Below are 12,555 nucleotides of genomic sequence, written 5' to 3'. Positions count from 1 at the left end.
CAAGCTGATTCTGAAATTCATAAGAAAATGCAAACGATCTAGAAGAGCCAAAATAACTGAAAAAAGAAAAAATTTGATCAATTAACTTTACCTGATTTCAACAATAAAACTATAATATATATGATATGAAATTCAGAACTGTATATACAGATACAAAAATATTTTGTGTATATCCGTCTCTATATCTATGTGTCTGTTTATACATTTGCTGATATATATTGCAGGATCCTCTATTCTGTTGCTTTAATATATACAGTATTTCCAACAAGCTGCAAAAGCTGTCAACAAATTGTGCTAGAACCTCAGATAACCATATGCAAAAGAATGAACTTTTATCTATATTTCTTAGCATATATGAGAGTTAATTCAAAATAGGTCATGTAACTAAATGTAAACCTAAAACTAGGAAGTGCCTAAAAGTAAACAATGAAGAAAATCTTTCTGATTTTGGATAAGGCAAACAATTCTTTGATACAACATCAAAGCACAATGTATAAAACTTTTAAAAATGTGATAAAAGTCTGGGGCCAGCCACGTTGATTCATGCCTGTAATCCCCGCACTTTGGAAGGCAGAAGCAGGTGGATCACAAGGTCAAGAGATTGAGACCGTCCTGACCAACATGGTGAAACCCCTTCTCTACTAAAAATACTAAAATTAGCTGGGCGTGCTGGCTATACGAGCTGGGACCTGTAGTCCCAGCTACTCGGGAGGCTGAGGCAGGAGAATCGCTCGAACCTGGGAGGCGGAGGTTGCAGTGAGCCGAGATCGCACCACTGCACTCCAGCCTGGCAACAGAGTGAGACTCTGTCTCAAAATAAAAATAAAAATAAAAAATTGATAAAATTAAAAATTTCTGTTCTTTGAAATTTACTGCTAAGAGAAGTAAACAAGCCACAGATTTGGAGAAAATATTTGCAAATCAGATATGACAAAAAAACCTTGTATCCAGAATGTATGAAGAATTTTAAAAACTCAATAATAAGAAAATAAATAACCCAAATTTTATTCTTTTCAGATGGAGTCTTGCTCTGCTGCCTAGGCTGGTGTGCAATGGCACAATCTCGGCTCACTGTGACCTCAGCTTCCCAGATTCACCGATTCTCCCCCCTCAGCCTCCCAATCCCCCACCCCCACCCCTGCGAGTAGCTGGGATTACAGGCACCCGCCATCATGCCTGGCTAATTTTTGTATTTTTGTAGAGACGAGGTTTCACCATGTTGGCCAGGCTACTCTTGAACTGACCTCAGGTGATCCACCCACCTTGACCTCCCAAGTGGTGAAATAACAGGTGTGAGCCACCGCTCCCCAACTCAACCCAAATTTTTTAAATGGGTGGAGTATTTGAACAGGTTCCTCAACAAAGAAGATACATGTGGCAAATAAGCCCACAAATGAATGCTCCACACCACTAGTAATTAAGGGAATTCAATTACTACTTACTGGAGGCTAAGAGACCAGTTAGGGGGTTACGGGAGAAATTGTGAATTAAAATTATGTATGATAGTAGCGGTGGGGATGGAGAGGAGAGGATATGAGGAATATTGAGGAGATAAAATTGCAAAAGCTTCACACTTGGTTGGAAGTGGAAGCTGACGTGTAAGAGAATCAGCAATGATTCTCAAGTTTCCAACTTGAGCAAAGGAGCGGAGGCCACTGATAGACTCTGAGGTCATAAAACACAAGGTGGAGCAGATCTAGGCGGGTATGGAGGAAGAGATGTGACCATTGAAGTATTTTCTTTGTTGTTGTGTTGTTGGAATATTTCAAGTCAAATCCCTGACATCATGTTGTTCCATCTCTACACACTTGAACATGTATCACTAAAAGTAGGGACACTTTCTCCCATAATCACATTGCTGTGATCGCTCCTGAAGATGTGCTCAATGATTCTGATTATCATCCCATACATAGTCCACAGTCATACATACTTGATTATCACAAGTATTTCTCTTTTTGCAGTCTCTCTATTGGAATCAGAATCCTGACAAGGTCCACCCTGCACACCACTTTCTCACAAAGGTCCTCTCATCCTGAGCAGTCCTCCCTGCCACTGATTTGTTGTCCTTCATAATGTCCCACAATCTGCACCTGTCTTTGTTCTCCCTCATGATGCTGCTTCACTTCTATGCCCTGAATTTCCTATAATGGGGAAGGAGCTCTAAAGCCTGGTTGTAGGAACACTTCATGAACAGTACTGTGCATGGCACACAATCTCTAGCCATCCCACTTGTCACGCTAAAATCGATGACTCACTTCTGGTAGTGTCAGCCTGACTCTTTGGACATGCTGAGTAAGCAGAGTGAGAAAGGAAGAGGGCTTCGACCAGAGGAAGAGGAGCAGAGAAAACAGGGAAGGAGAATTCGGGGAAGTGGGGAAAATCGAGGGAGCAGCAGCGTGGGGGCTGAAGAAAGAAGGGTCAGGTGTCGCTGGGCAGCCAAGAAGAGACAAACAGGTCAGATGGTTTTCATAATTGATGGCTGATAACTTGTATGATAGCAGCTTTAATGGAGTGATTAAGGTGTAAGTCAGATTGCCCTGGATGGAGGTGTGAATAGGGGTGGGAAGTGGAGGGCAAAGAATATCAGTAACAATTTCAGGAATTTGGCTGTAAGACAAGGGAAAGAGATGGGAGACATGAGCATAGGAAGAGGGATGTTGAAAAAAGAGGTTGTGTTTATTCTGTGGCTCTTTTGATGGGAGACACATTCATGCTGGGAGGTTGAATATTTAGGAAACATAAGGAACTATTACTAACAAAGAAAGTTCCAAAAACATTCCTGGTTGGAAGGTTTCACTGTTTTGTTCACTAATTTCATATATTTTTCTGACTCTCTACGATTGCTTTTTGTTGTGAGCTCAACTGGTCTAGGAGACACAGATTTTGAAACGTGATGAAATTATTCAATAAAGCTGGTGTTAGATGCAGGTGTTAGAATGCATCTTTGTCAGACTTGGACCATATGAATTGAAGTTACTCTATCATCTGACTGATGGGCATCACTTCTTTTTGTCTATTTATTTGAACTGTATATATTCCAAAATTTTTTTGATGTAGCTGCTATATGATAAGAATATTGTAATGGGATTCTCCTGGGTTTCTAATCCAAAGTTTGTTTTTTTTAGAAAAATAAATTTGCACTTAGCAGATAAAATTAATCATGAATACTATATAACGCCATTTGTTAGACATTTTTGAAATGATAAAATTTTAGAAATGGAGGTTACTGATTGCCAGGGGTTAGGAAAGCGGGAGGAGGTGGGAGGGAGGGGGTGTGATTATAAAAGGGCTGTTGAGGGACCCACCGTGGTGCTGGAGCCATTCAGTATATTGAGTAATGGTGGATACATGAACTCACACAGGTGGTAGAATTATACAGACATTAATACACACACAGTGAAAGTAAAACTAGGAAAATCTGCCTAAGGTAAGTAGATGGAGTTACTGTCAATGTCCTTGTTTTGCAAAACATCACCATTGTGAAATCCTATTGAGAATCTGAAACACAGCCTTGGTTATATGCTTTTTTCTTTTTTTACCCTGTAAAAATGTTCCTTTTACCCTGTAAAGTGTTCCTTTTTATACTGGTAAGTATAAAAGGAACAAATTATACTGGTAACTAAAAATTACTGATAAAGTAATTACTGATAAACAAAGTAACTTTAAACTGAATATGGGAAATAACTGCTGTGCTGTATGGTATAAATAAATAATATATTTATTTATAACAATACTACTTTATATAATGGAACTAGATGTCACAAATGGCTCTAGTACTAGTAATGCAATTAATCAATATAATGTTTTGTAGGGTTTTGTTTTTTTATACTCTTTGTTAAGCCTCCAAATTAGCAAGTACCCATTACAGTAAATGTACAATGGATTATTTCTGTTTCCGCGATTCAGTCATTAACTCATTAGTTGCATAATCTTAAGGTCAAATTATCTTGTTGAAGGGGACAGTCTGGATCCATTCCATGGAGCTCACATCAAAAACGTCTACTGCATTTTCACTGTGCACTGAGAGGCACGGGGCATCGTAACCTGGGAGGAGCAAAGATGGTAACAGCAAACATGGGCTCCGTGATACCTTTTTCAGTGAATTTTTGATGAGATAATTATAGATTCACATGTAGTTGTAAAAATAATACAGAGAGATCCCTTGTACACTCTGCCCAGATTCAATTCACAACAAAATAAAACTTTAGTGTCTGGATTACAAATAATTTAAAACATAGCTAAAAATGTAGAAGTAAAAACCTGCCATTTTCCTAAGACCAGACCATCAAATATTTAAGAGCATTTAACTTCCAGGACTTGTGGAGTATGCATGACATGAGCCACCAAAAAGAAGTTTTTAAAGGAAGAGTTAAAATAGGTGAAATTTTTTTCTACCTTCATCAGTATAAGCAGTGGAAAACACTTTTGAAAGGGCTGTCCCACCACATAAAACGTTACATTTGTGCTTTTCCAGCATTCTTTTTTTTTGTTTGGTTGTATGTTTTTATTTTTTATTATACTTTAAGTTTTAGGGTACATGTGCACAACGTGCAGGTTTGTTACATGTGTATACATGTGCCATGTTGGTGTGCTGCACCCATTAACTCATCATTTAACATTAGGTATATCTCCTAATGCTATCCCTCCCCCCTCCCCCCACCCCACAACAGGCCCCAGTGTGTGATGTTCCCCTTCCTGTGTCCATGTGTTCTCATTGTTCAGTTCCCACCTATGAGTGAGAACATGCGGTGTTAGGTTTTTTGTCCTTTCGATAGTTTGCTGAGAATGATGGTTTCCAGCTTCATCCATGTCCCTGCAAGGGACATGAACTCATCATTTTTTATGGCTGCATAGTATTCCATGGTGTATATGTGCCATATTTTCTTAATCCAGTTTATCATTGTTGGACATTTGGGTTAGTTCCAAGTCTTTGCTACTGTGAATAGTGCCGCAATAAACATACGTGTGCATGTGTCTTTATAGCAGCATGATTTATAATCCTTTGGGTACATACCCAGTAATGGGATGGCTGGGTCAAATGGTATTTCTAGTTCTAGATCCCTGAGGAATCGCCACACTGACTTCCACAATGGTTGAACTAGTTTACAGTCCCACCAACAGTGTAAAAGTGTTCCTATTTCTCCACATCCTCTCTAGCACTTGTTGTTTCCTGACTTTTTAATGATCACCATTCTAACTGGTGTGAGATGGTATCTCATTGCGGTTTTGATTTGCATTTCTATGATGGCCAGTGATGGTGAGCATTTTTTCATGTGTCTTTTGGCTGCACAAATGTCTTCTTTTGAGAAGTGTCTGTTCATGTCCTTCACCCACTTTTTGATGGGGTTGTTTTTTTCTTGTAAATTTGTTTGAGTTCATTATAGATTCTGGGTATTAGCCCTTTGTCAGATGAGTAGATTGCAAAAATTTTTTCCCATCGTGTAGGTTGCCTGTTCACTCTGATGGTAGTTTCTTTTGCTGTGCAGAAGGTCTTTAGTTTAATTAGATCCCATTTGTCAATTTTGGCTTTTGTTGCTATTGCTTTTGGTGTTTTAGACATGCAGTCCTTGCCCATGCCTATGTCCTGAATGGTATTGCCTAGGTTTTCTTCTAGGGTTTTTATGGTTTTAGGTCTAACATGTAAGTCTTTAATCCATCTCGAATTAATTTTTTATAAGGTGTAAGGAAGGGATCCAGTTTCAGCTTTCTACATATGGCTAGCCAGTTTTCCCAGCACCATTTACTAAATACGGAATCCTTTCCCCATTTCTTGTTTTTGTCAGGTTTGTCAAAGATCAGATGGTTGTAGATGTGTGGCATTATTTCTGAGGGCTCGGTTCTGTTCCATTGGTCTATTTCTCTGTTTTGGTACCAGTACCATGCTGTTTCGGTTACTGTAGCCTTGTAGTATAGTTTGAAGTCAGGTGGCATGATGCCTCCAGCTTTGTTCTTTTGGCTTAGGATTGTCTTGGAGATGCAGGCTCTTTTTTGGTTCCATATGAACTTTAAAGTAGTTTTTTCCAATTCTGTGAAGAAAGTCATTGGTAGCTTGATGGGGATGCCATTTAATCTATAAATTACCTTGGGCAGTATGGCCATTTTCATGATACTGATTCTTCCTATCCATGAGCATGGAATGTTCTTCCATTTGTTTGTATCCTCTTTTATTTCATTGAGCAGTGGTTTGTAGTTCTCCTTGAAGAGGTCCTTCACATCCCTTGTAAGTTGGATTCCTAGGTATTGTATTCTCTTTCAAGCAATTGTGAATGGGAGTTCACTCATGATTTGGCTCTCTGTTTGTCTGTCATTTGTGTATAAGAATGCTTGTGATTTTTGCACACTGATTTTGTATCCTGAGACTTTGCTGAAGTTGCTTATCAGCTTAAGGAGATTTGGGGCTGAGATGATGGGGTTTTCTAAATATCCAATCATGTCATCTGCAAACCGGGACAATTTGACTTCCTCTTTTCCTAATTGAATGCCCTTTATTTATTTCTCCTGCCTGATTGCCCTGGCGAGAATTTCCAACACTATGTTGAACGGGAGTGGTGAGAGAGGGCATCCCTGTCTTGTGCCAGTTTTCAAAGGGAATGCTTCCAGTTTTTGTCCATTCAGTATGATATTGGCTGTGGGTTTGTCATAGATAGCTTATTATTTTGAGATACATCCCATCAACACCTAATTTATTGAGAGTTTTTAGCATGAAGGTTGTTGAATTTTGTCAAAGGCCTTTTCTGCATCGATTGAGATAATCATGTGGTTTTTGTCTTTGGTTCTGTTTATATGCTGGATTACTTTTATTGATTTGCATATGTTGAACCAGCCTTGCATCCCAGGGATGAAGCCCACTTGATCATGGTGGATAAGCTTCTTGATGTGCTGAGTCACAGCTGTTTCTGAGTCTGGTCTTCCCTAGTTGAACCACAGACCCATGCAAAGGCAAATTACAAAGGAAGGCTGGGGCCATACTCCCTGGGGCATGTACCCCCTTAATCCTTTCTGTGACTCTCATCTGCAGTACTTCCCTAAGTGTCCTGACAAAGGAGATTCACAGCACACAAACTTTCCCTGGGTCTTGGCATGCCCTGAACATCTAGATCAGACCATGAGATTTTTGCCCAGGTTTGACTTCCCCACCTGGAAGAGCCAGGGCCCTTTCCACATAATGGTGTTACTTACAGTGACAGGCAGATCTAGAGGATTAAGGTGCTTGTCCTGCCAGCAGAAAGCAAAAGCATAGAGAGAAGCAGACAGAATGAGCTTTCAGCTTACATTCAAACAAGGACCAGGAAGGAAGATTAACAGAGCCAAGCCATCCACCAAAGACAAGGACAGAAAGAACCACAGATGCTTTTGGTCTTCCCTCTAGAATCTACCAAGAGCTGGGTACATACATGATCCCACTTAGATTTCATCTTACTGAGCCCATGAGATTGTCAGAGAACTAAAACGTCTTACTTTTAACACCACTTGGGCTTTTCTCAGAGAAATCTAGAATGTTAGTGTTGGAAGGGCTGTCGGAGATCATTTAAACTGGCCCTTTCATTTTACAAAAAGAGAAACTGAGACCCAAAGAGGTTACAAGCACTTGCCCAGCCAGCAGCAGGGAGAGTACTTAGTTCCAGGCCCCTTGGCTCTTAGGTCAGGGCTTGTTCCACCACCCAGCTGAGTCTTAGTTTCCTCATCTGTGAAACAGGGATCTTGTTTTTCCTCAGACATCCTTGTGAGCTAAACAAGGCAGATGTTGTTGCTGCCATGTGACAGGTGAGGAAACTAAGGTTCACAGAGGCAGAGCTATTTGCATAATGTCACAGTTAATGAACAGGCGAAGGAAGATGTTTAGAATCTGCATCAGAGAACCTTTAAACATAAAACTTAGTGTGAAGTCCCATTTATATTGGAGCCCTTGGACTCAGGGTACCCACAGGGTCTCTTCTTCCTTATTCTTGATCCTCTAACCCAGGAGTTGGCAAACTACGGCCATATTAGGCTTGTTGCCTGTTTTTGTAAATAAGATTTTATTGGAAGACAGCCATACCCATTCATTTACCTACTGTCTGAGGCTGCTTCTGGCTACAATGGCAAGGTTGAGTAGCTATCACATAGGCCATATGGCCCATAAAGTCAAACATGTTTATTCTCTGGCCCTTTAGAGGAAAAAGTTTGAAGGGCCCTAATCTCATCTAAGATCCAGCTGGTTTCCCCTCATAGTTCTTCCCTGGGTCTTCCTTAGCAAAGCCACCCTGCTGGGCTCCAGACCAGAGGGCTAGGAGGAAGGACTCTTGGGAAAATGCCTGGATTTGTGCTCTCTGAACAGCAAAGAGTGCATGGGGTGAGAATTCTTCTCTCAGAAGAGCCCAGATGAAAAATGTGAAAAGGCAGCCACAGATCTGTCTCTAGTCCTCAGGAGGCTTCAGAAAAAGTGCATTAATCAGTGCAATGGCGTAGGTCTGAATCTCCTGTTTGGAGCTATGTCAATGGAGAAAGACGACACAGGGAGATTAGAAGACTGAACAGCAAGATGATGCTTAGAGATAGTTTAAAACAATCATTTACAGATTATAAGCAAATAATGACCTGGAGCTAAGTCTCAAAAGCATCCAAAGTGGACATGCTCTTGACCCAGCAATTTCACTAATAGAAACTTATCCTAAGACAGTAATCAGAGAGTTATGCAAGATTTACTGACAAGGCATTTCACTAAAGCACTACTTAAAAAATAATGGAAAATAATCCAAATGATCACATTAGCCAACTGTTTATATATATGAGAATCTTAAGTAGTTATTAAAAGTCATATTTTAGGGTAAAGATTCTTAACCTGGGATTCAGGGATGGGCTTAGAGTATCTGTGAACCCCAGGAATGATACAGAAATTATTCTATGTAGTTTGCTGATGAAGTGGTATTTTCTCCAAACTGGTGAGAGTACATACTTGTTACCAGATTTTCAAAGGTGTCTAGGTTGCAAAAAAGACTTAGAACTACCTTTTAGAAAAATCTTTGACATGGAGAAATGTTCAAGATATATTATTCAGTTAAAAAAAATCAAGGTACACATAGTATATATAATAAGATCCCAATTTTGTTAAAAATATGCATTAAAAATACTGAAGGGATATTTAATGTTTAACAGTGGGTATGTCTGGAGGTGAGATAATAGGCAAATAATTTATTTTTGGGTTTTTCTGTATTTTTAAAGTCTTGACTATAAACTTATTTTATTATGAACAAACAAAATAACTACAATCATTCTCTGGAATCTTACAGTCTCAGTACTTGACATCTCCACCTGCCATGTCTTGGGTGCATTCTGTGGCTGTCTTTCCAGAGGGGCTGTGATGGGCTTCCTGGTTAGTTTCAGGGTACCCAGAGAGTCTACCAGAGGGCACAAAGTGTCCCTCAGCCCAAATAGGAAAGCATATAGGTTATGGCAACAGCTGTGGGCTGAAAGTATTCACGATTGGCCCCTGTGAAATGCCATGTTCCCGTATCGACCCTAGGGAGGCAACTGGGGCCACTCCGAATTCAGAGACAAAAAAACAGAGGTAGACGTGAGGTTACAGAAAAATCAGAATTCTCTATCTGGAGTTTATAATATCCCTCTCGTCTTCATCAACCTTGGTGGCTCACTGGGTATGAAAGCTGAGGCTAGACCAGGCATGGTGGCTCACACCTGTAGTCCCAGCTACTAAGGAGGCTGGAGTGGGAGGACTGCTTGAGCCCAACAGTTTGAGACCAGCCTGGACAACACAGCGAGACCCTATCTCTACAAAAATAAAAAAAAAATTGCCCAGGCGTGGTGGCTCAGGCCTGTAATCCCAGCACTTTGGGAGGCCAAGGCGGGCAGATCACGAGGTCAGGAGATCGAGACCATCCTGACTAACACGGTGAAACCCCGTCTCTACTAAAAATACAAAAAATTAGCCAGGCATGGTGGCAGGCACCTGTAGTCCCAGCTACTTGGGAGGCTGAGGCAGGAAAATGGCATGAACCTGGGAGGCGGAGCTTGCAGTGAGCCGAGATGGCACCACTGCACTCCAGCCTGGGCAACAGAGCGAGACTCTGTCTCAAAAAAATAAATAAATAAAAAATTAAAAAACAAAAAAAACACTAGCCAGGTGTGGTGGAGTGTGCCTATGATTCCAGCTACTCAGGAGGCTGAGATGAGGAGGACTGCTTGAACCTGCAGTGGGTTATGATCATGCCACTGCACTCCAGCCTGGGTGACAGATTGTCTCAAAAAAGAAAGGCAAAGAAAGCTAAGGCTGAAAATTTCTTAAAAGTGACAAAGAGAAATCAGAGTTGCAAAGAAATAATTGTGCTTCCTTTTTACTTGGATTAGTGGGGAGAAACAAGTTGGGAACATAGCTGAGTGAAAACAGGGTCACTATAACCTCCCAAATCTGGGAGCTGTTGACTTCCCCTCGAACTGGTGGGGGATTCTGGCAACATTCTGACAATGTCCAAAAAGACAGAAGTGAACAACAGTCAGAAGAGAATCATCAGTAGTGCCACCGCTGTTCTGCAAAGTCCAGCTTCCTTACATGGTGTAGGTTGGTTGGACAGGAAGTAAAAACAATGAAGACAGGAGAAACATAACTCCAATGGGTTCATTTGTCATATGGTTTCATTACTGGTAAAATGTTTTAGGATGTGATAAGAGTCTTAACAAACAAAAGCAAAAAGCCCCTGAATTTACTGAATACTTAACCTGTGCTGGCCACTATGCTAGACTTTTTTAAAATCTCCTTTGATCCTCACGTGAGAAGTGAAGATGATTAACCTAGTCCAGAGATGAAGAAACTGAGGCCAGAAGAGACTAGGTTACTTGCTGATAGCAGAGACCCAGTATGCAGAAGAGCCTGGATTTGAATTGATATTCCAAACTCACGCCCTGTGTGATACTTCTTACAATCACCCACAGCGCATCGTCAGTTCAGTAAGCATTCATTCAGCAAGTACTAATTGAGCCTCTACTTAAATCTAAACAGGGGATATGACAATCATTGATCTCTGTTTCTAGGGGGCTCTATGTTCAAAATGGGCAACAGATAATAAAAATCCAGTATTTTATATAATTATCATAGGTACAAACAGACTACTGGGCTCATGTGGGGAGAAAGCATCTAATTTTGCCTGGTACTAGGGCAGTATGGGAAGACTGGGAAAATCTTCATTTTAACCTAAGGGGCAGAGAGAGTTACAGAGGATTTTAGGCAGGAGCATGACATGATGAGGTCTGAATGATGGCAGAAATTCTGGCAGGAGTGTGAAAGAGGCGATGAATGAAGAAGCCAACCAGCAGCTTGGAATATAAGCAAAGCAGAGTAGGATTGGAAGACTTCAAATAAGAGGAGAGAAGAGGACAGACAAGTGAAGGGAGGGAGGTGTAGGGTCTTTTACTCACACCTGGAAGTGTGAGATGAGCTGTCCCACGGTGATTTCCTCAGCTATCTTCTGGTACAGACTCTGGTATCTTCTGGTGTGGACTACGCTCTCCAGGATGGCCAGGGACCTCTGAAGGACTGAAACGTCCACCATGGGCTGGCTCACATACCCTGCAATCTAGGCCCAGAGATGGCACATCAATTGAGAAGCTCAGGGCCTAAGAAAGATAGAAGCTTAGCATCTGATGTTAGCCCTTGGAGCTCTCTCTGCTTCACATTTGGGCAGCTATTGCTAGGTGGACAGTGGTACCTGGTTTACGGCTACCCTGGCCAATGTGCCAGGGATTCCCTTGGCATGGATACCTTAATTTCAGATTATAGTATCCACTTATCGTGTTTCCTCAAAATCTAAAAGCTTAATTCTTTTTATCAAAATAAGAGTTCCAGCATGAGAAAGTGGGGTATAAAAAAAGCAGAAGATTGCCAGGTGTGGTGGCTCACACCTGTAATCCCAGCACTTTGGGAGGCCAAGGCAGGCGATCACGAGGTCAGGAGATCGAGACCATCCTGGCTAGCACTATGAAACCCCATCTCTACTAAAAATACAAAAAATTAGCCGGGTGTGGTGGTGGGTACCTGTAGTCCCAGCTACTCGGGAGGCTGAGGCAGGAGAATGGTGTGAACCCGGGAGGCAGAGCTTGCAGTGAGCTGAGATCGCGCCACTGCACTCCAGCCTGGGTGACAGAGTGAGACTCCATCAAAAGAAAAAAAAAACAGCAGAGGATTTTACTCATACTGGGATCTCATTTTATCTCCATGTATTCCTCCCCTGACACACATTCTCCCTAAACACACTTAGACTTTGAGAGGTAGAAAGGACCTTGAAGCCTTTTACTCTAATCCTTCTTCTCAATCCCCATTATAATATACCTGACACATGGTCATTTCACTTGTGTCCAGTGTCGGGGAGTCCCAATGTCCTAAGCCAATGATAAGTGAAGTTCTAGGGCAGCAGATAGAATATTATTCAATGTTTTCTGAATTGACACTGCTCCTTTGTATAAAAGAAAGGAAGGTAAAACCAGAAGTACCCTCTCCTACCCACTGAGCTTAGTCTGACAATCCAAACAGGCTACCTTGCAGATTTGTAAATAGAAAGCAGATTT

The 12,555-nt window shown here is 41.2% G+C and overlaps 1 protein-coding gene and 1 long non-coding RNA gene across 2 annotated transcripts in view; one reads left to right on the top strand and one right to left on the bottom strand.

The window, feature by feature from the left end:
• LOC115930126 (engulfment and cell motility protein 2-like) overlaps window positions 1-12,555 on the bottom strand; it is a 50,135-nt gene that overhangs the window by 10,964 nt on the left and 26,616 nt on the right. Inside the window, exon 5 of the mRNA XM_055363312.2 lies at window positions 11,410-11,567. Coding sequence (XP_055219287.2) covers window positions 11,410-11,567 — 158 coding nt within the window. The remainder of the gene's footprint in view (window positions 1-11,409; window positions 11,568-12,555) is intronic.
• Window positions 1-12,555, top strand: part of LOC129527062 (uncharacterized) — a 38,119-nt gene that overhangs the window by 24,227 nt on the left and 1,337 nt on the right. The window lies entirely within an intron of this gene.

Source organism: Gorilla gorilla, chromosome 16 (assembly GCF_029281585.2).
Source record: "Gorilla gorilla gorilla isolate KB3781 chromosome 16, NHGRI_mGorGor1-v2.1_pri, whole genome shotgun sequence".
Taxonomy (NCBI): Eukaryota; Metazoa; Chordata; class Mammalia; order Primates; family Hominidae; genus Gorilla; species Gorilla gorilla.
This window is presented reverse-complemented; position numbering and strand designations above follow the sequence as displayed.